This window comes from Dermacentor variabilis, chromosome 2 (assembly GCF_050947875.1).
Source record: "Dermacentor variabilis isolate Ectoservices chromosome 2, ASM5094787v1, whole genome shotgun sequence".
Taxonomy (NCBI): Eukaryota; Metazoa; Arthropoda; class Arachnida; order Ixodida; family Ixodidae; genus Dermacentor; species Dermacentor variabilis.
The window spans coordinates 14922606-14948143 of record NC_134569.1 but is presented as its reverse complement, the minus strand read 5'-3'; the positions used below and the strand labels follow the sequence as shown (position 1 = coordinate 14948143).

At 45.9% G+C, this 25538-nt stretch overlaps 2 protein-coding genes across 7 annotated transcripts; one reads left to right on the top strand and one right to left on the bottom strand.

Moving 5' to 3' along the window:
* The first annotated feature begins 2820 nt into the window (after positions 1 to 2820).
* Positions 2821 to 22092, top strand: LOC142571394 (BPTF-associated chromatin complex component 1). Of its 5 annotated transcripts, none has more exons than XM_075679713.1 (6): positions 2821 to 3088; positions 3284 to 3378; positions 4173 to 4274; positions 6660 to 6805; positions 19743 to 19816; positions 21895 to 22092. In XM_075679713.1, exons 1-6 carry the CDS (start codon positions 3065 to 3067, stop codon positions 21949 to 21951), a joined length of 498 nt encoding a protein of 165 aa, XP_075535828.1. In that variant the 5' UTR covers positions 2821 to 3064; the 3' UTR covers positions 21952 to 22092. The 5 variants fall into 5 exon arrangements, with proteins under 5 accessions (XP_075535828.1, XP_075535827.1, XP_075535829.1 ...); XM_075679714.1 differs by having other exon boundaries at positions 2828 to 3088; positions 21988 to 22041; XM_075679715.1 differs by lacking the exon at positions 21895 to 22092 and adding an exon at positions 20018 to 20062 and having other exon boundaries at positions 2831 to 3088.
* On the bottom strand, positions 14297 to 24950 carry LOC142571393 (succinyl-CoA:glutarate CoA-transferase). Of its 2 annotated transcripts, XM_075679710.1 has the most exons (11): positions 24729 to 24948; positions 24580 to 24640; positions 24390 to 24463; positions 24190 to 24275; positions 24057 to 24107; positions 23878 to 23998; positions 20725 to 20960; positions 17747 to 18012; positions 17330 to 17432; positions 16832 to 16889; positions 14297 to 14550 (listed from the first exon to the last, which is right to left on the bottom strand). In XM_075679710.1, the coding sequence occupies exons 1-11, from the start codon at positions 24829 to 24831 to the stop codon at positions 14408 to 14410; spliced, it is 1302 nt and encodes a 433-aa protein (XP_075535825.1). In that variant the 5' UTR covers positions 24832 to 24948; the 3' UTR covers positions 14297 to 14407. The 2 variants fall into 2 exon arrangements, with proteins under 2 accessions (XP_075535825.1, XP_075535826.1); XM_075679711.1 differs by lacking the exons at positions 23878 to 23998; positions 24057 to 24107 and having other exon boundaries at positions 20766 to 20960; positions 24729 to 24950.
* Between the last annotated feature and the right edge of the window lie 588 nt (positions 24951 to 25538).

The following is a 25538-nucleotide window of genomic DNA, read 5'->3' as shown; positions in this document are numbered from 1 at the left end:
GCGCTTTTGTACCGCTTTGAAGCATCCAAGCTGGAAATAAAGAAAAAAAAAATCGAACTCGTGGCTCAGTGGTAACGTCTCCGTCTCACACTCCGGAGACCCTGGTTCGATTCCCACCCAGCCCATCTTGCAAGTTGTTTTTTATTCATGAAGTGCCTGCTGGGATTTATCGCTCACGGCCAACGCCGCGGACGCCGACACCGGCTTTTCTGCGACACGAGCTTCTTAACGCTATCGCGTTAATAATCGTTATCTGCCTTGATGCGTTTCCTTTCTTTAACGCTGCGAGCCCGGTACTTTCCAGTAACGAACGGCACGCGCGTTATCAGCATAGAACAGTTTACACCCTTTCGAGTGCCCCTTCTGATAACGCGCGTGCCGTTCGTTACTGGAAAGTTCCGGGCTCGCAGCGTTAAAGAAAGGAAACGCATCAAGGCAGATAATGATTATCGTTGTGTGGCAGAAGGGGCAAGCCGAAGGGTGTAACTTTGCCTAAGAGTGTAGAGTGTAGGATATTAGGCAGCATTTTCTTCGATGCATGACGTGGGCACAACGCAAACAAAATGGCGCTGGTGGCCCCGTTTTGCTTACGTAACGGGACGCCAACTTGACGTTTCGCCTAAGAAACTGAAAGGAAGGCACTCAATGTAGCGTTATCGATAAAGCAAAATAGTTTTCCTCCGCAGTAAAAATAAAGCAGCTATCTCAAAGCGTATGATTATTCCGTCAAAAACGCTTCTCGCTTCCGTCGTCTGCTGCGTACAAGCCATCGTCTGTTTCAATAGCTGGGATGCGTGTCCCCGGAAAATGGACTGAGTCATCGCATGTTGGCGCCAACGCGCTTGTTTTCTTGCTTGAGACAACATACGCGACCTACCAGTGGTGATGCGCGCACGTTCTAGGCCACGTTATCGCTATCTCGTGAAACGCAAGTGACTCAGCCCGACTCGGCTGGCTGAGAAACGGCCGAATATCACCGATAGCGTTGCGCGCGCCAGAGATATCCACTAGAGCGACGCAAGCGCCGACGCTGCCATCTCTTGTTCATTTCGCTGGTTACTCGCACCGAGGGAGGAAACTTCAAGGCGCCGTCTTGGGTACATTTCTTTTTTATAAATTAGAAAGAGGCCGTTGTCATAACTTTTGATTGTGCGAAAAGGCATTAATCTTGATTACGATACAAATTCAGCAGTGAAAAGTGGACAACATTGCCGAAAGTTTGCTATGTTCAACCAATATTATTTCGTTTAAACGCGTTCTTTTAAGAAATGATGGCCCCAAACACAAATGCCAACACCACCCGAGAGTGATGCAAATACTATGAGCACGCGTTATGAACAAAAGATTTTCGTGGTGCCAAACGACAGGAAAAATGTGGCGATACGCATTCCTCTCGGCTGTCATTGCATATGGCTGTTCATTAGCATAATTCGTGCGGTTCGTCGCATAGAGTTTCCTACAAAATTTTGTAGGAAACTCTATGGTTCGTCGCAGCAAGAATTATGGCGGAAAATATCAGCAATGGTGGCCAAGCGCAACGTCACGCATCGTCAAAATGACGTTTACGAAACAGCCCTTCCTGTGACGCTCCTCATGAGATATTCCTTCAGCCAATCAGCAAGCTGGCATGGCGCATATCTTGGATCGCCACCACACACGGAGGAAGGAAACTAAGGAGAGGCCCTACCCCCTCCGCGCGCTAGGAGAAAAGTGTGGCGGAAATGACGTAGTAGGTTCTCAATTTTTTGCTGCTTTTTTATTTTTTTTGTTGTATGGCCACGCCTTTTGGGCCACAATGGCGGCGTTGTTCTGATTTTGAGCGCTCACACGTGTTGCTCTGGTAGGTTTCGTGCCGTGGCAAAGGCGCTGTGTGGGCGGGTTTGCGTTAGTCACCTTGTCTTGTTGCGCTGTGTTACCTGCACCGTGCTCTGCCGGATGTTGCGCGAGCGTGCGCGAAACCACGCGCAGCGCGGCGTGGTTTCGCGAAAGATGTAAACAAGAGAGGAGGGTGGCACAAAAGGCGGAGCATCGCGATGAGCAACGCCAACTTCCGGCTTCACTTTTGCTTCACAAAGAGTGACGTCAGGGCCTCTCCTTAGTTTCCTTCCTCCGTGCCACCACATATTCGCGCAATTGCAGATGCATTGCACTGGCTTCTGCTCGCTACCGCTCACATTCTTTTTGAAGCGCTAACATCACAATATATCTGCCAAAGACCAAAAAAATTTATTAGTCCATAAAATTTACAGCTCCACGTCACGTTTCGTCATCTTGATGAAAACGCAAAATGACATTTCGCAAAACTGCAAAATTTCAAGGCACGTGTGTTCTCCACAGTGGTTCTCCACAACCAATCAGAGAGTAAACATGGCGGATAATGGCGGCCGTGCAGCCGCCATGCGTTTTGAATGTTGCTTCCATTTGCTTCCATAGATGGTTGCTTCGTATGGAGGGCGTTATCACAAAGGGATCGACGTTCCGGTTCCGCTCTGCGCCCGGCCTACTTGAATAATATTGTCATCGCTCAGGCTCGGAATGGCGGTAATGTTGTTTTCCCATCCTGTAGGAGGAAAAGTGGCCATTTGCGAAGAATTTGCCATGCTAGCTGTAGCCAGGCTAAGTCACTCTGGCAATAAGTCCCACAAGATTTAATCATTTAATTATGGCGGCACACCGTGCACAACAGGATCGCCTTGGCTTGTCTTCATAAACTTTTTTTTGTTTATGCATTGCGGCCATAACGTCGTTTTCGGTAGCTGCAGTCTGCTGCAATCGTACGTACATGTACAACTAGCCATAGAGTTTCCTAAAGAGTTTTTGTAGGAAACTCTATGCAACTAGCCATAGAGTTTCTTTATGCCACAGTGGTACTAGAATTCCTTCTAGTTCGCTGTATCTATGTAACCAGCACCTCCTCCGTAGTGAGCACATAACAAGCCGTAGACCATGCCGTAGGCAAATCCGGTTATAAGATGGCGGCGCTTACAATGGCGTTAAATGTTGAACTGTAGCACTCGTTAAGAACTTGCAAGGCGTTTGACACGCACTGCTTTTGGCGGTAAAAATGAGTCATGGGAGCGCAAGCAAGGTAAGTTTCTATGCGCGGCGAATCGTTGCTTCTCTGGATTGTTTCTCTTCCTTCATAAAGAGCGAAATAATCTGCCGAGACAAGCAAAATTTGCCGCAGAAGTTTGAAGCATGACAATTGCAGACGCGGCTGTAAGCGTTTCGCGCTGCAGCTGTAAGACAAAGTGGCCGCGCCGTTTTTTGTTGTGTTCCGCAGGTGGGGGAAATTTTCACAGCCGCGGGAGCTGCGTTCACCAAGCTCGGTGAACTGGCTGTGCAGCTGTACTCTGCTTCCGAGCCATCGCCAGCCGGGTGAGCATTACCATCAGCGCCTTCTGCTTCGACTCTGCGTGCGGAATTGCGATGACTGGTCTGATACGAGCCTTGACCGTGCCTGCATCGAAAAATTCATTTGGTGCACAGTCAACAGCACAATGAGACAATACCCAAACGTGTCTGGTGCCAGGTATAGTAAAATAACGCTTATATTGGAGTATCGTTGCGCAACAATGTGCAGCGATGGGCTGAACAACGTAGCTTCGGAGGAGTGAAAAGGGTAAATCGGCGCATATAACTGAGACAGTGCTGTTGTTAAACCATTTTAATATGTTACTAAGTGAACTTAAAGGCGAGCCATACCCGCTGCGGTAGCTCAGTGGCTATAACGTTGCGCTGCTGAGATCGAGGTCGCGTGTTCGATTCTGGCCACGGCGGCCGCACTCCGATGGGCGAAAACGTTCGTGTACCGTGCATTGGGCGCACGTTAAAGAACCCCAGGTGGTCAGAATATGGGGCCTCCCACTACAGCGTTCTTCATAATCAGATTGTGGCTTTGACACATAAAGCTCCGGGATTTAAGTAATGTTAATCTGTGATCTATTTAGGATCAGCATCATTGCACGTCTGAGTTTCGCAGCTGTTTGCTAGCCACGAAAATGGCCACTCAAACAATACTTCTCCACTACCAACTGTTGAAATTGTTGCATGCGCTAAGCGTGTAAAACTAGCAAGGTTTGACCACGCTTTATGCAAGTCTCGTATCATGCCCTCGCGCGTCGTTTGCAAGCAGAGCCAGAAGTGGTGCTGAGTTGGTAATGCCCACGCAGGGGCAAGTGGACTGACGACGAGGTCGAGATGCTGCGCAGTGCAGTGAAGCGCTTTGGAGACGACCTGAATAAACTTAGCGATCACATAAAGAATCGCACCATGTAAGTTCGCGGCCCTACAAGCAATGCTGTTTGTAATTTACTGTGACATTGTCTGTCCTAAGCACAGATGTACCGAAATAGATAGCCTTATTGTTGCTTTTGTATAGTTGATGCCTAATGTATCTTTGTACCTAGCTGCAGTGCTCAACTATTATGTTGAAAATGAACACTGATGCTAAATGTAGCACTTTCGCAAAATTGCAATTGTCCGCCTTTCTGCTGCTCAGTGGTTACATTTAAGGAGATAGATACTAAAGCACAATACTAAGTTGTGCAGCATTAGTATATCATGCTTCTGCAATAGTGAAGTGGCCACTCTTACCACGAGAAGACGCTTGGTAACACAGAAAAGATGCAAAACTTAAAGACGAGTAGCAAAGCAGTCTTGACGCTCCTGTACTTGCTCACCATGACATTGTGAATTTTCATTACGTCTGCTCAGGCCGAGTAATTTTTTTCTTGGCAAGAAGGCTGTACTGGAATTCTAGAAAAGCCAAAGAGTCATCCAGCAAGTTTCTAGGATGTTTCCTGCACTAAGAATGGCCAAAGTGGGCAAATGTACTTTAAGGTCCATAGTGTTAGACTGATGTACTGGCACCGAGATTAAATGTGAAAATAAAGAAAGGAAGTTTGCCCTTTGTATTGTCCCCTAGTATTAAACCCTCTCCTGCGAAATGTGTGAAAAGAGAGCTCTGAACAAATACTTCACCAGTTTAACCGATAGAGTATTATACTACAGTTTCCATTTCATAGTATGCCATACTGCAGTGTGAGTTAGCTTGTACTGTCTGAGAGTATAAAAAGCTAGTATCTAAGTACTGCCTTGATCCCTGTTAGCAGAAATATGGGAGCACAGCCATACATTGAAGCAAAGTTGCACAGGTGTGGCTTCATGTTGTCTGCTACATTATTTTGACCCACAAGCCTATGATGCAGTGAAGCGAAGTGCAGCTTACGGCAGGAAGCCATGACTAATCATCACTGGGCCTGTGCAGGTTTGCTTTGATGTGCAGTCGTGAGCTGTTGTGTTCACACTCACAGGGATCAAGATAGCACACAAAAGGTTATAAATAGCCATGATCTTTCTTTACACTGCTGCATTTGCTTGCATTTAATAGTGCCATGCTTAATGAGCCGTGATTCTAATTTCAGCGCACCTTGCAGTGAAATGAAGCTCACAATGAGCTTCACCTGTTTTGTAGAAGTCTGCCATTTTAGAGTTGTTGGCAGCTATGGCCATATTTGATTGAGGTTGTGTTTTGATGCAGTACTTTCTAGCAATATGACACATGTATTGCAAGTGTCTTCATGATAACCACAGCATTCACATACACTTTTGCTCAGTGGTGTATGGTGTGTCATGTGAGCACACCTTGCAGTAGTAACCAGGTGCTCCGTGTTAGCGAACAAGCTGAAGCAACATTTTGACTTTACCTGCACTGATTTAAATATTTCTATGCAGTATGCATGTCATGGTAATGATGTTGTCTGGCGTGCTTGTGTCAAATTCCGGTTTCTGTAGACAAAAACCACTTTGAGCACCACTACAAATTTGCTGGCCAATCCCTCTCATTCCAAAATTAGGCAGAACACATCCTTTGGCAATTATCTGCATTAATGCGTTTGGCATTCAAGTGGTGGCGGATATTATCTGTAATTTGGCCATAGGAAATTCATTATTAGTGGAGACTTTAATGTTATGTAATTATGGAGTGGGAGTTTTTTATTCAGGAACATACCAGATAACCCAAGTTGTCTACTAGGTCAGACAGCAGCCAGTTGTCTATCTGCACATATTCCCAGTGGCCCATGTTGTGTTCTTGGCAAGAAAGCAGCCAGCATATAGCTAGTCACCCAAGCGAGCAGACAACTTGGGTCACTGGGACAAGCAGTGTAAAGAGATAAATAGATGGGTACAAAGTTTCTGAGGTAGGCAGAAAATGCTAATCTCATAAAAAGTCCTCCCACGAATGGCTTGATTTCTCACCAACTTCTGGTCAGATTCTAGAATTCAACTATGTCATCACTAGCACACAGGTCATTATTACATCTTAGCCTGGCATACTCACCAATTTCCTCTAAATTTTCAGAGAAATCTTTCAGACATGCCGCTTCTTCATTCACATGCTTTGGTTCTTGAATAAAGCATTCCTAAACATTTCTTCTCATCTTTAATAATGACACATTCACCTTTTATGCATGCACTATCACAACATGGTTTTCTTGTGCAGTCATTGTTGGTTAAGTGTTGTGTCGAGTCATCAGTAAGCAAGTTTGGCAATGTTTCGTTAATTCACTTGCCAAATAGCATTGTGCTGTATTTACTAGTTAGGTCCTGTGGTCTTTGGTGCAAGTTTTGTGTGCACACGTTATGGTTCCCTGCAGCAGTCAGATCAAGAACAGCATGAAGCGTAAGGCATATGAGGAGGCAGGCATCCCCATCAAAAAGGCACCGCCCAAGGCAGAAGCAGCACCACCACCTCCACAACCAACTTTAGCCGCTGGCCTGCAAGCTGCTACAAAGTCTGCTGGTGAGTTATGAAGCCAAAAGGGTGAATGCAGATCTTTGCAGAGGCTCACAGAAATCGATTTAAAAAAATTGAGTCTTATCTTTTTTTTCTTCTTCTTGTATCTTTGCTTTGTTGTTTGCTGAATTGAGTAACAATAATACTCTGTGTAATTAGTCCTTACAGACATTTGTAACAAGTGCTCACTTTGTTTCACAAAAAAAATCACTTTTCTTGAATTACTCTTAAGCCATCTGGCAAGATGTAATTGAAATTTGGATTTAGTGGCTCAAAGTTTTTCTTAAATCTGCAGCTCCTTCTGTATTTCATTGGGATCACTAATGTGTGTCATATTTTCATTCTCCTTTTTCCTTAAGCCTTAAAAGTGTCAAAATGCCTATGAAGTTTCTCATCTAAGCAGTGTTTGATTAGGCTTCCTTGTGTGTTCTGTGCAGACATAACGCTGAACATGCTCAACGCAACCGAGACTGAAGTAGATGTTGAAGGCTTGGGAGGAACTGGCAAACTTGACTACGACAGCTCCTCCTAAAGTTGTCAATCACCGGAACATCATCCACAAATTCTTGTACAAACCATGCCTCAATGCAAATGAATTGCATCATTGATCAAATATGCACCCCGTGTTTGTCTGAAAGTGAAGAACCAGCATTTGCTTGGCAGGTCATGGATATGTGTCTTAGGGACACATCATCAGCTTATCACTTTATGGTTCTGTCACTGTTAAAGTCGGTAAAGAAAACCGTGTGTTGTACTCATTCCCAGCAAAGCATGGAAAGCCGCATTACCGCAAAACAAGAAAGCCCTTTATTTCTGTTCTAATCAAGTTCTTCTGTGCAGTCTTCCTTTATAGACATTTCACTTTCATCACCTTGGTGGAAACCCACCCTTAAAATTTTGAGCTGACCAGGCATGGGTGTGTCCAAGTCAAAAAGATTCTTGTTAATTGTCATGTAGGACGCTGCTGCTACAGCTTTTTGAACAGAGTCGCAGACATCCATTGTGGTCACACACTAACAAAAACTAAGGAATGCTTTAGAAGTATCATTGTCTGAGCATTGTGTTAAATACCAAATGCAGCTGTGTTCTTGGTGGCCAATGCCATCTAAGTAGACAGTTCATGGTTCATCCTGCATTCATAATACCTATGGAGAAGTCATGCAGTCGGCTGTCAAACCCTATTAGCATTGTGCCAAGTTTATCTTGGATAAGCCAGTCACAGCTTTAGAGAGAGTAAAACGTCTTTATTAATAATATTTGAATGGCGAGAGCAGTGTGGGAGGAACCCTCAGTCCAGGGTTCCTAAGATGATTCCGGCGATGTTTCGAGCCCGTTGTATCACAGCTCGGAGGACCTCGGGAGGTCCGTCGCGGAGGGCATCGTCCCACAGCTCTTTGTTGCGTAGGGGGTAAAGGAGAGTTGGCAAGGGAGGAAAGAGGTTTGCAGTGCACTCAATCGTGACGTGGAAGATTGTGGGCGAGCTGCCACAGCCGGGGCAACGATCTGCATAACAGTGTGGGTAGAATTTATTGAGAGAGACAAGATTTGGAAAAGTTGCGGTTTGTAACTGGCGTAATGCCACTGCTTCCTCTCGCGAGAAGGATGGCGTGGGTGCGGCGAATGCGTGTATAATGACGGAGTATGTCTTTGTAACGGAGCAAGGTATCCCCCCACTCTGAACTAGTCGCCTCACCACGCCAAGTCGCCCGGAGGGAAATTTCTCGGGCAACCGCATGTGCGCGTTCGTTACCCGGCAGCGAGGTATGACCAGGGGTCCAGAGTAAGTGGATGCGGCGAGGTGTGGTTGGTGTATTTTGCGGGATCTGTTTGAGAATTTGGTGCGCCGCTCTCGGGATACCATGTCCTGATAGGAACGCCCGGCATGCCTGTTGCGAGTCAGTCAATATATACGCTTCCTCAGGAACACGGATGGCGTATCGAATTGCAAGAGCAACACCGAGAATTTCTCCATAAGCGGCATTTGTTCTGCGCATTGCAGCAGAGTCTCTCAGGGATTCGATGCCATCCAAAACAACCGAGGTATAGCCCTCTTGAGTGCGTGATGTGTCCGTGTATAAAGTATGTGTTTCCGGGATGTTTGCAAGCATGCGGCCAATGTATCGTACACAGGCTTTGCGCCGCCCTTTCTCGTGCTCGGGGTGCATATTACGTGGCAATGGATGAATACTTAGTGCTTGGCGTATCGCTGACGACAAGATCGTTGGACGGGTTTCAGACTCAAGGGGTGGGACAGAGTATCCTAGCCATGTGAGAAGATGGCGGCCAGTAGGAGTGAGTAGGAGGCGCTGGTGATGGCTGACCCAATGTGCCTCTAGCAGCTCGCCTAGTGTGTTATGTGTCCCTAAGTTAAGGAGACGGCATGTGGAAGTATAATTCGGGAGGCCATTGGCCAGCTTCGTCGCTTTGCGAATCATTGCGTCTATGCGAAGTTGTTGCGCTTGGGTCAACCGCTGAAATGGGAGATGGTATGTAAGGCGGCTGATCACGCATGCCTCCACCAAGCGCAGCAGGTCCTCTTCTCGAAGGCCCGAGCGCCTGTTGGAGACCCTCCGGATCATGGCCAGAATTTGCTCAATCTGTCTGGATAGAAGGGAAACAGTGTAGTTTGACCTGCCATCCGCTTGGACGTGTAGGCCGAGGATACGAGCACGATTAACCTGTGGTATCGGTGTGCCATCCACGTGCACAGTGATAGGGGGAGTAGAGGAACGGCTCCGGGGGCGAATGATTATGAGCTCCGACTTTTCCGGAGCACATCTTAAGCCGCATTTTCTAGCGTACTCGGAAACTGTATCGACTGCTTATTGCAGTCGGTCCTGGATGGCTCCGTCGGAACCCCGTGTCGGCCAGGTAGTAATGTCGTCCGCATAAATAGCGTGGGCGACATCAAGGATCTGGTCGAGTAGCCGAGGGAGCCCTGCGAGCGCGATATTGAATAGAGTAGGGGAAAGAACTGAGCCCTGGAGTGTCCCACGTCCTACAAGGCGAATCGTACCGGACCGATGCGGTCCCATTCCTACGGTGGCTGCGCGATCTTGAAGAAATGCGCGGATATAGTTGTACATACGAATTCCACAGTGTGAATGTGCAACATTGCGAAGGATGAAGTCATGTTCAACATTATCGAATGCCCCTTTTAGGTCTAAGGCGATGAGTGCTCTCGTTTGGGCGGACGACGGAGGTCCTATGATTTTCTCCCGCAATTGTAAAAGCACATCTTTGGCAGACAGATGAGCCCGATATCCGAATTGAGAGTTAGAAAAGAATGATTTTTCTTCGAGGAAGGGCTGCAGACGCCGCAAGAGTACACGCTCCATGAGCTTACCAATGCAGGATGTTAGGGAGATGGGTCGTAAGTTTTCAACCTTAACAGGCTTGCCCAGTTTGGGGATCAGTGTGATGTCGGCGTGTCGCCATCCTTGGCGAAGCATGCCCTTGCGCCAGCAATCATTGAAGATATGGGTGAGGTGGCTAATATCCGTGTCACTGAGGTTACGAAGGGTGGCGAATCGGATGTGGTCGGCTCCCGGTGCCGTGTTACAGTGTAGGTCTTGTAGGACCACCCGCACCTCGTCAGGTGTGATGTCTGCATCGAGCAATTCGTTTGCCTCGCCTACATAAGGATAGTCAGGGTACTGCGGCGGCGGGCCTGTAGGTATGAAATGCTTCTCTAGCTCTCTGAGGAGTGTCGAGACATCGCCCCTGTGCTCGTGCATTAGGATGTGCAGCTGTTGAAATGTTTTTCCCTTTGTTGTGGTTGGATCTGTGAGTGAGCGAAGAATCGACCACGTTTTTGCTGTGCTCAATGTGCCTGAGAGGCGATCGCAAAATCCTCGCCAGTTATTCCTCGTAAGGATCTCTGCATACTCCTGAGATTCCCGTGTGATTTGATCTATACGTTTCCTAAGTTTGCGGTTGAGGCGTTGTCGTTTCCATCGTCGTGTCAACCCTCTGCGGGCATTCCAAAGATGAAGTAAATGCGGGTCTATGTCTGGTGTCTCGGTTGTGGTGCGCAGTGTGCTCATGGTGGCCTCTAGATCTTGTGCGAGAGAGTCAAGCCAGCGTTCGTACCCTTGGCGTTCAGGTGGGTTCTCTTGACGTTCCCTGAATTTCGCCCAATCCGTTGTACGTACATTTCGCTCGGGCCTGCGCGCACCCCGCAATGACAAGGTGGTCGCTACAATGTAGTGGTCACTACGAAGGTGCTCCTCTAAAGGCCCGTGCGCAACGACTGGGCCAGTATTGCGCATGAAGGTAAGGTCAGGGCAGGTGTCACGAGATACGCTGTTGCCCATCCGAGTGGGGTGCTCTGGGTCGGTAAGCAGTGTGTATCTCATGTTACAGATGGCATTCCATAAGCGGGTCCCTTTAGCCTGTGATTTAACGTAACCCCGTAACCCCATGCAGTATGCAGAGCGTTAAAGTCGCCGGCCACCACACAAACCCGTCCAAACCTACCAAATTCTGTTAGTAGGTGCTGAAAACAGTGCGTTTGCGAACGGGGGGAACTGTACGCATTGAGTATGAACAGACTCTCGCTGCATTTACCTTGTGTAATTATTTCCAATATTTGGTGAGGAATGTCAATGTTAGTGGTATGCATGCGACATTTAACATGTTTTGAAACTAAGGCTCCCACAAGAGGAGAGACACCCGAGAGCGTGCTGTAGCCGGATAAAGAAGGGGTGCAATTGACTTCCTGTAAGAGGATGACATCGGGAGGGTTCGTGGATGTGGCGATATACTGCTGTAGGGAACCTCATTTTCGGTGGAATCCCTTACAATTCCACTGCCACACCACTAGTTGCTCCGTGTTACGCGGCGCCATCATCATCGCGAGAGGAAGCAGGCGGTCGTGCATAGGGATGCGGGCGCCGGGTGCCCACATTTGAAGGTTGCGGCCGAGAGCCTTAGTCGGAAAGCGCGCTTTCGTTGTTACCGCTATGCTCAGGAACTTGCATGCGTGCGAAAGTGCACTCTATACACGATTTCACTTGCTCCGTAATCCCTATTTGAAAAGCCGCCATTTGGCGTTCTATCCTGTCCAGAGCCGCCTGCATACTACTGCTCATGTCTGGATCCAGCGCGTCCATTTGTTTTTGCAGGCGCTCACAGCGCGCCTCCACGTCACGACGTAGGCGGGCTATTTCTATTAGAGGATCGGGATCTGGTAACGAATTGGTAATAGGGGAAGGGGTAGGGAGAGATTTACGGGGCGGAGCGAGCTGTGGGGGACCCTCCGCCCGACCTACCTTCCGAGGCGCCTCCATTGCTGTTTTCTTCTCCGGGGTCCGCTGCACCCCTGAAGGGACCAGGGTCACCTTGGCTGGGGCGTTGGTCTGCAGGGCCTTCTTGTAGGGTTGTTGGGAAGATGGGGAAGGAGGGCGCTTCTCTGGGAGGCGCACCGATGCCTCGCGGAATTGAGACCGAGACTTGAACTTGCGATGGGATCTCGAACGGGTCTCCGACCGGACTTTTCTGGTCTCCTTCGTTGGGGCGTGCGACGTTCGGGTCTCCGCCATATCTGTGGTAGTGGTCGGGTCGCTGGAGGGTTGGAGTTAACGCTGCTCTTTCTCGAGAGCTTTCTGCACCCAAGCTTTGTTCAGTGTCTGCCTAGTACACCGCGGGCAGTTTGGATCCGCTGTAGGGTGGGTCCCATCACAGGATCTGCAGTGTGGGGTGCACAGATATGATGGGGTGGGGTTGTCAGTCCAGCACGTCGTGCATATGACCACGTGCGGCGTAGGACAGTAATCAGCCTAATGGCCGAGCTTGTGACATATCTTGCAAACCAGTAGGCGGGGTCGATGGGGGTAGCAGCGGAGTTCTGCACCATAGAAACGCACGTAGCGAGGCACTTTAAGTCCTTCAAGTGTTACCAAAGCAACGTTGGTTTGACCCATCATTCGTGCTTGAAGTATTTGAGTTCCAGGAGCCACAAGCTCATCCACTAGCTTGGAAGACGGTTTACCGGGCAAAAGGCGAAGAACAATTCCTTTGCATGAGTTGTCTGGGGACGCAAAATGTGTCGTGATGGGATAGACCCGCTGACCAAGGTTCAGCTCCCTCACCTTGTACAATGCGTCGGCTACGTGTGACTGGGGTGTGCTGATGATTGCCAAGTTCTGCTGAGGTTGCAGTCGGAATATGATGTCCTGACGATCGTCGGTGGTCAAGCCGGCTGCACTCCATAGAGCATTGGCGAGTTCTGGGCGATTCCACTTATTGAGACAAAGTCCTCCGTGAGGCCGCAGAATTATCTTTTCATCGTGCAAAGGAAGTTGAGGCAGGTTCTGATTCCGAATGCGCTTGCGTACGGTAGGCTGGGAGGCGTCCGGAATGCCCAAGATGTTCACGGAGGGTTGCGTCTTAGCATGGTTTGACGGATGCATCGCTTACGTATGACTGTCTTCCAACAGCCACCTGTGTCGTCGTAAATGTTCGGGGCAGCATCTTCCTCCATCCTTTCCCCGGTCGGAGTGTCCACCTCTCGCTGTTGGGAGGGAAAATTGGCAACGATTGGATCGGCGGCCACTCCCGCGGTATCCACCTCGGGCGTCTTCGTTGTTGTTGAGGAACGCACGGCGGCGTTCTCCGTCGCCGATTGCGTCTTCTGCTCGTTGGAAAATGACGTTGCGGTAGATAAATGCTCCATCGAAACAGAGCGGTGAATTGGCCGAAGGCCCTTTGCACGCCCGTTTAGAACATGGGCCTCGGAAGAGCTGGTTGCTTGGCGCTTTTGGTTCATGGTATAGAAAACACGCCAAGGCAGCTATGGCCCCGGCAGGGGCAGCCACGTTGGAACTGCTTCAGAGCTGTAGAGGCACGGGGAGCGGCAACAAAGTCCCGGGAAGAAAAGGCGGTCGGTGGGAAACGGCGAGAAAGCCGCTTCCCGTATGACTCCTGGCGAAAGCGGCCCGGGCAAGGGCAGTCAAGGGCGGTCGGTGAAGGTTGCGTAGTCTCGGTGGTTGCAGAGCGCGCCTACGACACGTCCGTTCACTTCGGCCGACCGATTGGAACTCCACAGCTTTAGAGCACTTGTTCAGTTTGTTCTAAAGTTCATAAATAGGATTCTATAATTCTGTATGTGCTATGTTGCACACACTCCCATGGAAATTACACTAATACCCAACCACATACGACACATGGTGTGATGTTTGATTTCTTTTTTATTAAGAAACTGCAAGGAATCATGAGTCGCTTAATGTTTATGATGTTGAGATTCCCTGGTTGCCATATTTTCACTCATGCTAGTGGCAGTCTTATTTACAGTATCAAATTTTAGTTGGTGGCAATTTCAAAAGGTCTTATTTATATTGCTTTGAAGGGCATGCATAATTGCTTACTGAACTTAACTTCTAGGAGTGCACTTATGCAAGTATTGCGTTTCAGTATGCTCAAAAGGTTGTCCAAAATCATACCTGTCATATCTGAGTGTATAGTAGCATGCTGTGCAGTCAGGAAGCGGGACACGGATTAAAAATACAAGCCTTTATACAAAAAGAATTATTTTTCTGTCAGGTGGTACTTATAAGAAAAAGTGTATTTGTGCAAAACTGCACAATTTTCAACATTTTCAAGTGCTTGTCACGCAATGACCTTCTTTGCTCGAAGTCGGGCGATCTCATCTGCAGTAAGGTACTCTGACAGCACTTCATCTGTGTGCTCTCCAAGTAGAGGTGGGGGTGATCGAACTTGGTTCATGCCATCACTGAACTCCACAGCAGGGCCTGCATCATTCACAGTTAGAACGCCACCATGCAGGTTCCGCATTGTTAGCAGTAATGTCCAAATTATTAGCTTTCTAGAACAATGCTTCTGCAACATATAACCATTTTCATATCTATTAACCATTCCCTTGAACTGTGGTTTCTTTTGTTCTTTTCTGAATTAGCATAGCTGTTGCTCATTTGCTCAGGTACTATTTTGAACTGGCATTCCAATATCGGCAACGAATAACTAGCACTATGAGGTGGTGCACAAATGATTTGAATGCAGAGTGTTTGTCCAGCTTTGCAAGGTGGAGTTTTATTTGAAACCAATAGTTATATTTGGCTGCACGTGTGAAGTGTTGCCTTTCTGAGGCCCACCAAGCTCTTCCCAGGTCAAAAATCTTGGTAATATTTCACTTGCTCATTGTGTAGTGATTATAAACATGTACTCTCCCTTTTTTTTCTACTCTTGCAGTGTTACTGCCTGTTAAAACACGTTGGCGAGCTAGTTGGTTAAAATCCATGATAGAGTGTATAGGCGCGATTGAACGAGGACGTAGAAAGAAACATACACAGAGACAGCGCTTCACTTTCAACTATAGATTTTAATTTCGGTTTAGGTTTTTGTGCAGAACGTATATTGGTCAAACCGGCAAATGCATCAATGAGAGATTAAAAGAGCATCAATATAACGTCACTAAGGTAATCTCAGGTCATTTCGATATTCATTGCCGAGATTGTTCCTGCAAACCCACGTTTGAAAGTACTTCCATTCTGTATAGGGCTCAAAGCAGGATGACAAGGGAGATTGTGGAAGCCTACGAAATTGCAAAATTACAGGAAAGGTATGTGAGCAAGCCATCAGTGTTGCTATCTGAAAAGGAGATACGATTCCTCGGTTTATCTTTGTAACCATTGCAGTATATGTTCTCACCATGCCCTGCACACGCGTACAGTTCATCGATATGCACCACTGAACGTTTTTTTTCCTGTCACGTTCGTGCGTGCGTGCGTGTGTGTGTGTGTGTGTGTGTGTGTGTGTGTGTGTGTGTGTGTGTGTGTGTGTGTGTGTGTGTGTGTGTGTGTATGTATATGCATGCAAAAATGAAATCTATAGTTGAAAGTGTAGCGCTGTCTCTGTGTATATGTTTCCTTCGACGTCCTCGTTCAGTCGCGCTTATACACTCTATCATGGTTACTGTTTGTGATTTTATTGCTTTGAACTGCCGTTCTTTCTTTCCTTTCTTTTTAAATCCTTCTTTTCCCTGCTTCGATTTCCACGTGTCATAACACCAGATACTGTTATTCCTACCCCTGGCTGCAAGGTCATGCTTACACTGTACCAACTGCCATATTTAATCGTGCTAATGAGGAGCTGTGCATACAATGTGACTTTTCAGGCATGAATACCAGAACTGCACACACGTGTTGATCACATTGTTGCACCTTGGTATGTGGCCACTGCTGGTTCTGGATCATTTATGGCTAGTGATAAATGGCAGCTTTTGTTTCCTTCAGTCATGATATCAAATACATTGATTCTTTTGTACCTTCTTTATAATGCATCTGTTAAATTCAGATCTTCAATTTCTATGAAGGCTGGTCTGTATCTGCAATATCAGAAATTAGGCTTTCTAAGTGGTCCAATATTTTGCTGCAGTTGGCCTTTTAGCTGTATAGAAACAACCTTTTGTTGACTTGTGTGTGCTGACTAAGTCTATGAGCACCTTTACACCTTTGGTAATGTGAAGATGAGCTCTCCATTTTGTGAAAGCACATTTGCCATGCTTTAGTTTAATTATGACTGCTGATTGCTTGGATTGTGCATTGATCGCTTTTTTATGCAACACTTTGAAAAATTAACATTCCACAGCTTTATCACATGAGACGTGCAGAAGACAAGGACAATGCTTGGTTGCACCTTCTGCTCAATACACACATGCATGTTCTCTCTCTCTTTTAATTCTAGTGGTTGCAGTGAGGCCCTACAATTAATTAATTTTAAGTATTTATACACATATGTACAGCACCTGCTAAGGTCATTGTACTGGGGCACAATCACAAATGTGCATTGGTAAGATCACACAACATACCATGCACAATTACAGTACATTTTACAGAGCATAACATAACAAAAACCACAAAATACATAGGCAGGACTATTGCCTTCCACGCCGTGACAGTGGTGGAAACAGCTGCGGAAATATGTTAAAGGAGTACCAGGTAAAACTTTGTTCACCTTTGCGCAGTCTTTTACAGGCTTTGTTTCATTGGACAGGATCAAGGAAGAGGAGCTCACCGACTAAGGACACTGTGCCAGCAGTCTTGTGCGGAAGCTTTACCACCATTTCCTTGCCCTGCATACGTACAGCTCGCTCTGATAATTGCTACATGGGCATGCTTAATGCACAGAAACACACATACACTCACAAAAAAGCCACATATATGCACAGTTTGTGTAAACTGTAACAAAATAGTAAAAATATATTAGAATTTAGCATGCATTTGTGTTTTGTGCTCTAGTGTTGCACCACATTGTGACCCAGTATGCAGCAATGCCTAATTGTGCTCTCAGATAATCAAGCATAAAAGGCATTCCCACTCATCCCTTCACAAATTTCAGTTACCTACTGCTGGTAGCACGTATGCAGAAGTAATCATTAAAAGCATAAATGTATTTCTGATCTATGCTGGCCACAATGAAGAGAGGCAGGACACCAACTGTGTGCCTCCCAAAGTTGCACTCAATTTGGTTGGTTGCTAATGTTTGCTGATGCACTGCTGTTTGCGCACCCACCTGAGGATCTTGAAAAACTTGCTGAATGGTGTTGATGGGCCCATACGGTATGCCAGAGCCTTCAAAAAGCTGCAGCCACTCCTTTGTTGTCTTGAGCTTAAACCTACAAAATGTTTTGGCAGTTTTAGGGAGGTTTCCAAAGTCACTTCCTGCATGTTGTCAGCTCTGGTGTTGGCCTGTGAATGTGTAAGTCAAAAAGCTGCCCGTAGTCAAATTCCTTTTGTTACATTCTCCTCATGGAAAGAGTACAGCTACAATTGTAATGTTTCCTTTCTTTTTTCTTTTTGAATTGACCAATTTCGTATCACTAAACAACAGCTGCTTACAGAAAGAAAATGCTTGGCCCATTTTACGAAATTACAATTTTATGCACTTTTATTTATCTTGTTGTGTCACATTTCCTACACTGCTACTCACCTTTTATTCAAAATTTCAACTAGGGCATCCCTGTTTTGAACACGGCTTGGATTGTCTTTGAAACGAGGATCAGACAAGAGCTCATTAACATCAAGGACCCTGCAGAAGACCTTGAACTGGCCTTCACTTGCAGCTCCCACTGTGATGTAGCCGTCCAGCGTTTCAAATGCAGCATATGGCACAATGCTTTCGTGGCTTGTCCCATGGCGGCTGGCCTCAAGGTTAGCATTGAGGTAGTTGGAAGCTATGTTGGCCAGCACAGATACCTTGTCAAGAAAGAAGCACCATCACACCACATGTCTTATCATTTGTTCATGCTCACACTTGCTCAAATGCCATATTTCTTTACCTGTTCAAACTCTTCCAGTAGAGGCTTGTTATGAAAATGAGGCATGCAATGTTTACCACTTGAGTGCACACTATGCTTGCGATGCCTTTATATCCTTTCAGTTCATCTGCAATTTCTGTACTAGTTTAGGAGATCGAGAACTTTGCTCTTGGTCTAACCGGTGCAGCGTGGCAGCGTGTATTTGCACATTGCCATTTGCTTCACTCTGTTCAGGCTTCTAGCAAAATTAGTTTATAGAATTCCCAGCAATGTCAGGAAAAGTTGAGCAGGCTTTGTGTAACAAGTGCCAGGCTCCCTGCAAAAACTCGTTATCAACTAGTTCTCAACTGTGATGACCTTGTTCAAGGTGTGCAGAATGATTTGAACAGACCTTATTTGTAAAAACAGAAGTGGCCTCTTGTGCATACCTGCCTAATTTTGTTTAATCAAGCTGTTTCTCTGCACAGTCGTCATTATTTTGGAGTTTCATTAAAGCTCCAGCTATAAGTGTGAGGATGACATGTACATTGCATGTAGTGAAACCTCTATGTAATGAACTTCAATATAACGAAGTCTAACTTTTCATAACCTCTTGTCCATAGAAGACCATGTATTTAGAATCTCAATATAACGAAGTGTGTTTGTACATGATTTCAGTATAACGAAATTTCGCTTCCACGGACGTAGATGGTCAAATGATTGAATTTCAAGTGGCTGCTTGCCAAACGCACCCTCAAATCGCGCGCGACGCGACAAGAGCGACCGTCGAAGTAGATCCTCATCATGTTCCGTATTGGCAGCGAGGACTTATGGAGTCGCTATCTGTCGGAAGCGCCTCGCTTGCGTAGTAGTAGGTATATGAGGGATAACGCGATGCACTCATCATAAGTTTGGCTGTCGGCACTCTATAAAAATGCCATGCGGGAGCCCTCCTGGACATTTCTGTAAGTACTTTCGAAACAACAGAAGTTCTTTACTGTCGAAATAATAATCTTAGGCAAACAGAAAACATAGAATAGTTTACAGATGCTATCTCTTTACGAAATATGTACAGTGAACGCCCACTGCGTGTGGACCACGCGCAGTGGGGTCTTCCGAACCGGTTTCTTGTGTGAACGATAGGCAGTTGCTGAGAGCAAACTATGTGGAATACACTCTTATAGCGGGCTGTCTGTATAACCAAATGGTGCACAACGGAATAAAGACACAATGCAGTGATCACACGAGTTTGCAGCGACCGACTACGCACCTGCATGCATGTCCATGAACAATGTTTCGCTTTCTCTGCAAACATGTTTTCGCACCCTGCCGTGAGCTTTAGGCCGTGGCTTATGAGCATTTGAGAGTACACAAGCAACCATTGTTGCGTGCATGTTATCAAAGCTGTTCAAAAACTAAAACAAAGAGACTTCGACGCTTACGGCGACTTGTAATGTGCCGTTGCGGCAATTCAATCACCTCTTTTTTTGTTGTTATAAATTCTTGGACATGTCAATATAATTTTTTATCAAGTTGTATCGCACTGTATGTTTATCTGTCTTCTCAGCAAGCAATTTCTCATTACTTCTTTTTCTTAACCCAGTATACATTCATTGTTTGGAGCTGACAGAAATAGCATATGCCATGCCCTTTTTTGGTGTGCTTCTTACCGTTTCCTTTCCATTCCAGCGAACTTGCCAGTACCTAGCATCAACAAGTTCATACATCAAAACCTCATGACATTAGCCGGGCAGCACGCGTGGGTGAGTGTCTCAGTGTGCACTTTCTGCTACTCACTGAACAAGGCAGCACCGACACCGTAGCAGAAACCTTCCTCTCGGAAGTGCTTGCTGCACACCCGACTTGTAGCTGATGGCTGCTTGCCGGTTCTAAGTTTTGCGATCCAACATGTACCTTCTTGTCCTGCGGGTACGTGTGAAAGCTGACACCGGGCTTCGTTGCAGTACGTCCGGCACTGCGGCACCGAGCAATAGCCTACCATGTTGGACGCCTTCAAAGCCAGCCACTACCTATTATAGTACTTTCAAATGTCAAATGGACATCCGAAGTGGGAGAACCTCCCTTCTTAATCAGAACCACAATGCAGGTGGGACTTTCATTTTCAGCTCGCTTCAGCGCTTTCAAAGCAGCCGATGACCCCGGTACTGTCAGTGTGGAATTGCCAAGTACATGTCTCTAGCTAGGCAATAAAATAGTTATTGCCATCTATTACAGCAGGGTGACAAGATTATAAACAGTATGAAAGTATCAAATTTATTTCAAGCTTCTTCCTCCCTCTATTGCATAGTACAAGCCAGCACTAATTCTCTTGGGCTGTTCATTGTTATTGAACTATGTACAGCACAAATCTGTGTGGTTGGAAAGCAGAGTGAACAGAATGAAAAATGCAAATGAACTCAAAGAAGTGCATTATCTTTGCTCCATGCCCATTCATATTTTCCTTTCTGCTAGGTCTTTCTGTTCCAGTTGGTTCATGTGGTACATAGTACACAAACAATGAACATCCACCAACTAGCCCAATTCACTGCTCTATCAGGCTGGGTTGGCTGGAGACCTTGTCTGCTACACATAGGGTGACGCTGACCCAGGAAGATTGCCCAAGCATTTAACACTACTGCCTACACCTTATCAGCAGTGCTGACATACATACTTGGGTTGAGAACAAATTGCAGTTGACCCATTGTCCCTTGCCTGTGCGATTTCGCTGCAAAAGTGCAGCCATGACAGCGCCGTGGGCATACAAGCCAGTTGCCAAGTCTGTGATAGCAACACCGACTTTGCACGGTTCACCTCCATGGGGTCCTGTGATGTGTAGAAGACCTCCCATAGAGGCAGCGATGACATCATAGCCTGCACGCTCCCTGTATGGTCCCTTCTGTCCATAACCTGCAGTCGGGCAGATATAAACATCTTTGCAATGAAAGCATCTGCAGCAATTTATTCAAACAAAAGTGACCTAGAGCCACACTCTCGCAGCTTACACTACACTAAACGCTATGGTATAAATACGGGCATACATATATATCTAAGAAAGTGAGCAGATGGACAGATGTTGCTATGTCGTGCTCACATTATAGGGCACCACATACATCTTGCAAAGGTTGTAAGTGCAGCTTCTATTCCATGTTTGTTTCCCTGTTTCTTTATTTAGACTATGAAGTTTAGGACAAAATTGAACCCTAACCAGCAATTCATTTGTTTTTTGTTCTTTTAATCTTCTTTTTAAGTTTATTTCCCTTATGCTTTCCTTGACTTTATTGTCTGTTGGTTTCATGTAGTTCTTGCTAAGCGACTGAGCCCCTCATTTCCCCTGATACCTACACCTGTGCTTGTGTGAATAGCGAGCATTTGAACAAGTAATCTTAATTAATACTGCAATGTCACAAGGGACATTCCTGTACGTGATAGGCTCCTGGAGTGCGCAGTAGTGCCTCGGACTATTGGAAGAACTGGCAACAGTATATACTGCTATAAACTACTTGTGTATCTATATCATTATACTTCTTACTATCATACTGTTGGTGCAGTAGTGCCTTTAGAAACATTTTCTGATGGTCTTTCTTTGGATCCTGAGGAATAGAGGCTATCAAGTGATGTCGTCATTCATGTCTAAAAGATGGCTTGCATGTGGCACACAGCATTCTCTCCAAAGGTAGCACGTTGGATTGAGGGGCCTCTTTTGGCCATGCTTATGGTCCTGCGACAGGGCAGCCATGACAACAGCACAAGCCATCCTAGATATTTACTCAGGAAAGCCCTAGTGTACTGGTCTGCTAAACCATATTGATACAAGGCAGAAACATTTAAATAACGCTCGCAGGTTCGTTCGCCCCCTCAAGACGACAACGGCGTATTGGAGGAAAAGACAAAGAAATAATGGCACGTGTTTTCGCCGCACGCACTCGCATCGCAGGTGGCCGTTGTCGGCGTCTACAAGAAGAAGACGAGGTGAAGCGACGCTCGAGAGAGAAGAAGAAGGCCTTCCTGATCTTCCGTTTAGAACGCGGCAGTGCTTTTTATTTACCGCCAGGGCACAAGTTCGCCCACAATAAATAGTTTTATCTCAATTCCATTAACTATCCGTTACAATATATATTTGGATTACTCAAGTCATTTTGGTTGAAGCCTCAACATAAGCATTGTTGTAGTGGGTGTTCAATGAAGAAGTACATGTTCACTGATGCTAGGTGCCAAGTATAGGATTACTGTATACGGGTGGCACACTTGCGCATAGCGGATTACATGTGATGAATTACTTGTGATCAATTACATTTTATAACAATATTGTAACTGAACAATTACATGGTTTACTCGGTAGCAATCACTATAATTCAAATACCTTATTTTAGTAATCAATTACATGTAACCAGTTACATTATTCGGCTTTGAACATTTACGCTTGGTGAGAAATATACAATGTTCAAAGGAATGAAAACATGTACATGGGTTACCTCCTTCCTGCAATTAGTGTCCTGCAGTTACGCCTCGATCACCTAAGCTTTTCAAGCAATGTTAATGTTTGCTTGGATCCATTATAATTAGTTGTTTAAGTCTAAATGGCTAACAATTGAAAGGTGCCGCTAGAAGGTCCACCAGATGTTGGCCGACAAATTGAAACACCGCTTCTACGGCTCAATAACAACAGCCTCTTCAGACATCGCTGTCAGAGAATTACCCATGGACGGCATTTCAGTTTTTCACTGGCCCTTTTGGGAGCGACTTTCTCTAGCCTCAGCAACGATGAAGTGCTGCGCTTCATAGGGGACCCAGACCACGAGAATCACATCATTGAGTAACCACAATGTTGTGGTGGCATTGGTGGCGGTGGGCTTTAGGAAATGGCAAGTTTAGCCTGTCGATCAGGTGAATGTTTCCAGCTGAGCGTCTCTTACAACATTACTGCAGTAGATCACCACATGTCCATCAAACCAGTCTCTCTTAGGAATGCAACATGAAGACTTGAAGCTTTCTTGCGGGCTATAGCTACCCCTTCTGGGGACACAGGTGATGCTGAAAGTAATTTTTCGGAAGTTTCTTATGCAGAGCGTTCTTTTCACCTCGGTATTTTGGACAAACCACAGAAAGTGTTCAATGTCTCCTGCCTGTTTGCATGCAGTGCAGTTGGGAGAGCAGACATGCCCCGTCTTAAATAACCGTGCTGATGTATTAGCAGATCCTAGATGGCGAGCATGGTGTTAGTGCATTACAACAGAACCCTTCTCTCTAGCGCACAAAGTGCGAGTTTTCAGTGTCGTTGCGATATACCTTCACAAGAAAATGAGGGAAGATTACGGAAGAAAATTTCGAAAAGTAATTATTAGTGAGAATAATGTGTGAAGGGCTGCAGAGGACGCATTGAAAGAACTAGTGCAGCTTGTTTTATTTACTGTATCTGTGCAATATTATAAATGTAAGGTGGAAAGTAACATAAAGTAATCAAATGTTTACAGTAATTGCTCATTTACTTTCTTGGGGCTGTAATTAGTAGCAGTAACAAATTACATTTTTTAAAGTAATTGTAATCGGTTACTTTTTTTGTGTAACATGTAGAAGTCTGATAGGTGACCTCACTGCTCTGTTTTGCGCTGCCTCTGGCTTATTTACAATGTACCTATGTTGTATCACTTTGGCTAGGTGCCTGCTACCATTATGCAATAGCTACAACACCACATAATTCCTTTGGGAGATAAAACTTGTTATTCTTTGAATAAATTGTAGCCTAGCTTTTGGAAAATTGCACGACTGATATTGGAAGACAATCTCTTACACCTATGCGTACGCTACAAGCTTTGTCTGCATATACCTGTTATGGAACAATATACAATTTGAGGTGCAACAGCCCTGATATCTTCGTATCCAAGACCAAGGGAGTCTAGCTTTCCGGGAAGATAGTTTTCCAGTAGCACATCAGATGTCCCAGCGATCTGTTTCAACAAATTTAAACAGTAAATTTTGTGCTCGTTGACCAGATAAAATGCTTACCTTCTTTATCAGACTAACGCCTTCAGCGCTTTTCAAGTCAACGGCTACGCTCTTTAAAGAGAAAGGAGGGAGCGGAGGGAATACTGTTGATTCACAATGATGAGACAAAGGAAGGGGATAGTGTATGTAGCACCTTTTTGTTTCTGTTTACTGATAGAAAATAGCAGCTTTGATTTCCTAGAAAAGGCGGTCCCCAGTTCCGTGTTTCGTCTCCGACACCTGCGATGCAGAAAACGAACCAACTGCAGATCAGACTTGCCGATGGCGGTGTTTATAGCTTGTACAATATTCGAAACTGGCGCCGTACATTAAGACGAAAGCTCCAATCCTTACCCGGTCTTTCGATTTTTATTATCTCTGCACCTAGGTCACCAAGAATCATGGAACAATAAGGGCCCGCCAGTATCCTGAAAACAGTCGAACAGTGATCTTATATGCCTGAATTCAGTATGACTATTAATGCATACTGTGACAGGAGCAGCCAATTTTTACTTAGGCTCACTAAGCATTTTTTTCACCTCACCGAGTCAGGTCGAGTACCCGAACTCCCTTCAACGGATCCTCGGGACGGCCCGTCGAAGAGGCTGCGTAAAGTTCTACTGTCAATAACATCCGTGTTTGCACTGACACACACACATTTTTCTTGAGTTCTGTAGGTATATGGCGTTTTACCTCGTATTGAAGTGTAGGTGAGCGCCGCATGAACATCGTGGAAAGTTTTCCATAATGTACGTACGACAGCGTTCGACCAGCATTTCGTTGCTCTGAGCGACATTGGCGATTTATGTAAGCACCGTTGCAGATACAGATTTATTGCTAAAGTACAAAAAAAAAAATGTCTAACAGCTGTTGTGCTCGCCCACGCTTGACTGATAGGAGACTAGAGTGCAGACGCAAATTGTCGCCGTGATGCATGTCGCGATGGGACCGATGGTAGACACGACACGGACAAGATTACCGTGCAAGGCAAAGACGACAAATAAAGGATAGGCAACACCTTTAATACGTTACTTTTTATGGTATACAGGTTGTAACTTGTCGTAGGTTGTAATATGTGTAACATTGCTTTACTAAATGCAATATTTAGACTAAAATGCCGCTGATCTGTAGAGGTCGCTAACTAACCTACAAACGCTTGTAACGTTAGAACGAAGAACGATTGATTAAAACTTTTATTAGAAACGATGGCCCGTGGCCTAAGATGGGGTAAATGATCAGGTGAAAGGAAGGATGTCTGTCTCCTTAGCAAAGGACAGCAAAGCGTTAATTCTTCTGGTGGCATCTGATTGCGGTGCGACCCAGTCCTCGTGCGATTTAGTGGTGAGGCGTGCTTGTCCCTGAGGCTGGCTGTGGCAGGAGGCAGGACAGCATAGAGTTGCAGGACAGGACCGGATCAGACAGTATAGTAACTCTATGGATCAGACGAACGAAGGCGCTTCGTGAATTAGTTCCCAATTTTACCGCAAATGGCGCGGTGAATTG